This window comes from Histoplasma capsulatum, genomic scaffold, assembly GCF_000149585.1.
Source record: "Histoplasma capsulatum NAm1 scaffold_8 genomic scaffold, whole genome shotgun sequence".
NCBI lineage: Eukaryota > Fungi > Ascomycota > Eurotiomycetes > Onygenales > Ajellomycetaceae > Histoplasma > Histoplasma mississippiense.
In genome coordinates, this window is record NW_001813975.1 from 1,484,609 (window position 1) to 1,485,883 (window position 1,275).

Genomic DNA, 1,275 nt, shown 5'->3' on the forward strand with positions numbered 1-1,275 from the left:
TACTCTCATCCTTTTTTATCCATATTAAAATGAATAATGGATGTATCTGACTGTCGCTTACAGGAATCGACGATATCGGTTTGGCCCGTTATGATCTTATCAGACCAATCCTCCAAAAAATGGAGAACCCGGAGCAGCTGGTATGTTCCCCCGCCCCCGTCAGCGAATATTTATGTTCATTTTACATAACTACCTATATACTGCCTCAGGCAATTTTCACTAACTCTAAATCGTTTATCATAGCATGAACTTGAACTCAAGTCGCCGCATCTCCTCGAGCATGATGCAGAGTTATGGATTGAGTTTATCAAACGCGATGTTCCCGGATTCGATGAACTCATCCTTCCCGAGAACCCTGATAGCTGGTACGACGTTTACCATGAGCTCCTAGAGAAAACCGCCAGGGAAGTAGATAAAGATGCAGAACGCATGAAGCTTGCGCTACTTGGCCTCGATTCCAAAAAGGCTAAACATGCTTCTAAAGTGGTGGATACGCGGAAAATGCGGCTTCCCAAGGAGAAACCAACCGCAATTCAACGGCACGCTTTTCTTGACAGGAAAATGGGTGGTATTTCTCCTGTCTTTGCCCAAGGAGCGGTGAAGCCATCTGGAGGTCGTGGGATCACCCCTTATGATCAATCCCCGCGGTGGAAATTTGAGAGCCCCAAGGCGCCACGGCCAGCTCCAAAGAAGTCAGCACTGCCCTTCGCAAAAAGGAACCAGCGCCTATGCATCCCCACACATCGTCTAAATAGCAGCGCTTCCCAGGTTGTGAACGCTCCCCGGTCGCTAATTGAGGATTACAAGCGACCTATTGAGCAAAATATCCCTCGACCAAAGACGAGAGACCCACGCTCTCCTTCTACAATTACAACAGCAACACAACCACCAACACCAACGAAAACACCAATAATTAACAACCTCAGCCTGAGGCCCGGTTCCCTCGATCATGGATCAAAGCAGTCAAAAATCCTCTGTCCGTCCCCATCCTCGCCTACCACCCCATCTCGCACCTCAGGAGTACGCAGGCAGAGTTCGCTAGTTTCCAAAAATGGGAAACGTGAGGAGGCGTCTGTTTCTGCCACATCGCCAATAGCCGTTAGGATGGCAGATGGCAGTGAACCCGGCGATGATAGCCATACCTCAACGGCCAAGACGTCCCAGACCAACACCGAGTCCAGGTTATCTCGCCCCACTGTGAAAAAACGAACGGTTTCGGAATATGTGCTTGTCAAGCCTAAAAAGAGACGACTGTTATAGCATATTATTTATATG

General features: G+C 48.5%; 1 protein-coding gene across 1 annotated transcript; it reads left to right on the top strand.

The window, feature by feature from the left end:
- Nucleotides 1-119: 119 nt before the first annotated feature.
- On the top strand, nt 120-1,260 carry HCAG_07396 (predicted protein; the record flags this gene model as incomplete). The annotated part of the gene is made up of 2 exons (XM_001537924.1): nt 120-140; nt 244-1,260. The coding sequence occupies 2 exons, from the start codon at nt 120-122 to the stop codon at nt 1,258-1,260; spliced, it is 1,038 nt and encodes a 345-aa protein (XP_001537974.1).
- Nucleotides 1,261-1,275: the final 15 nt, after the last annotated feature.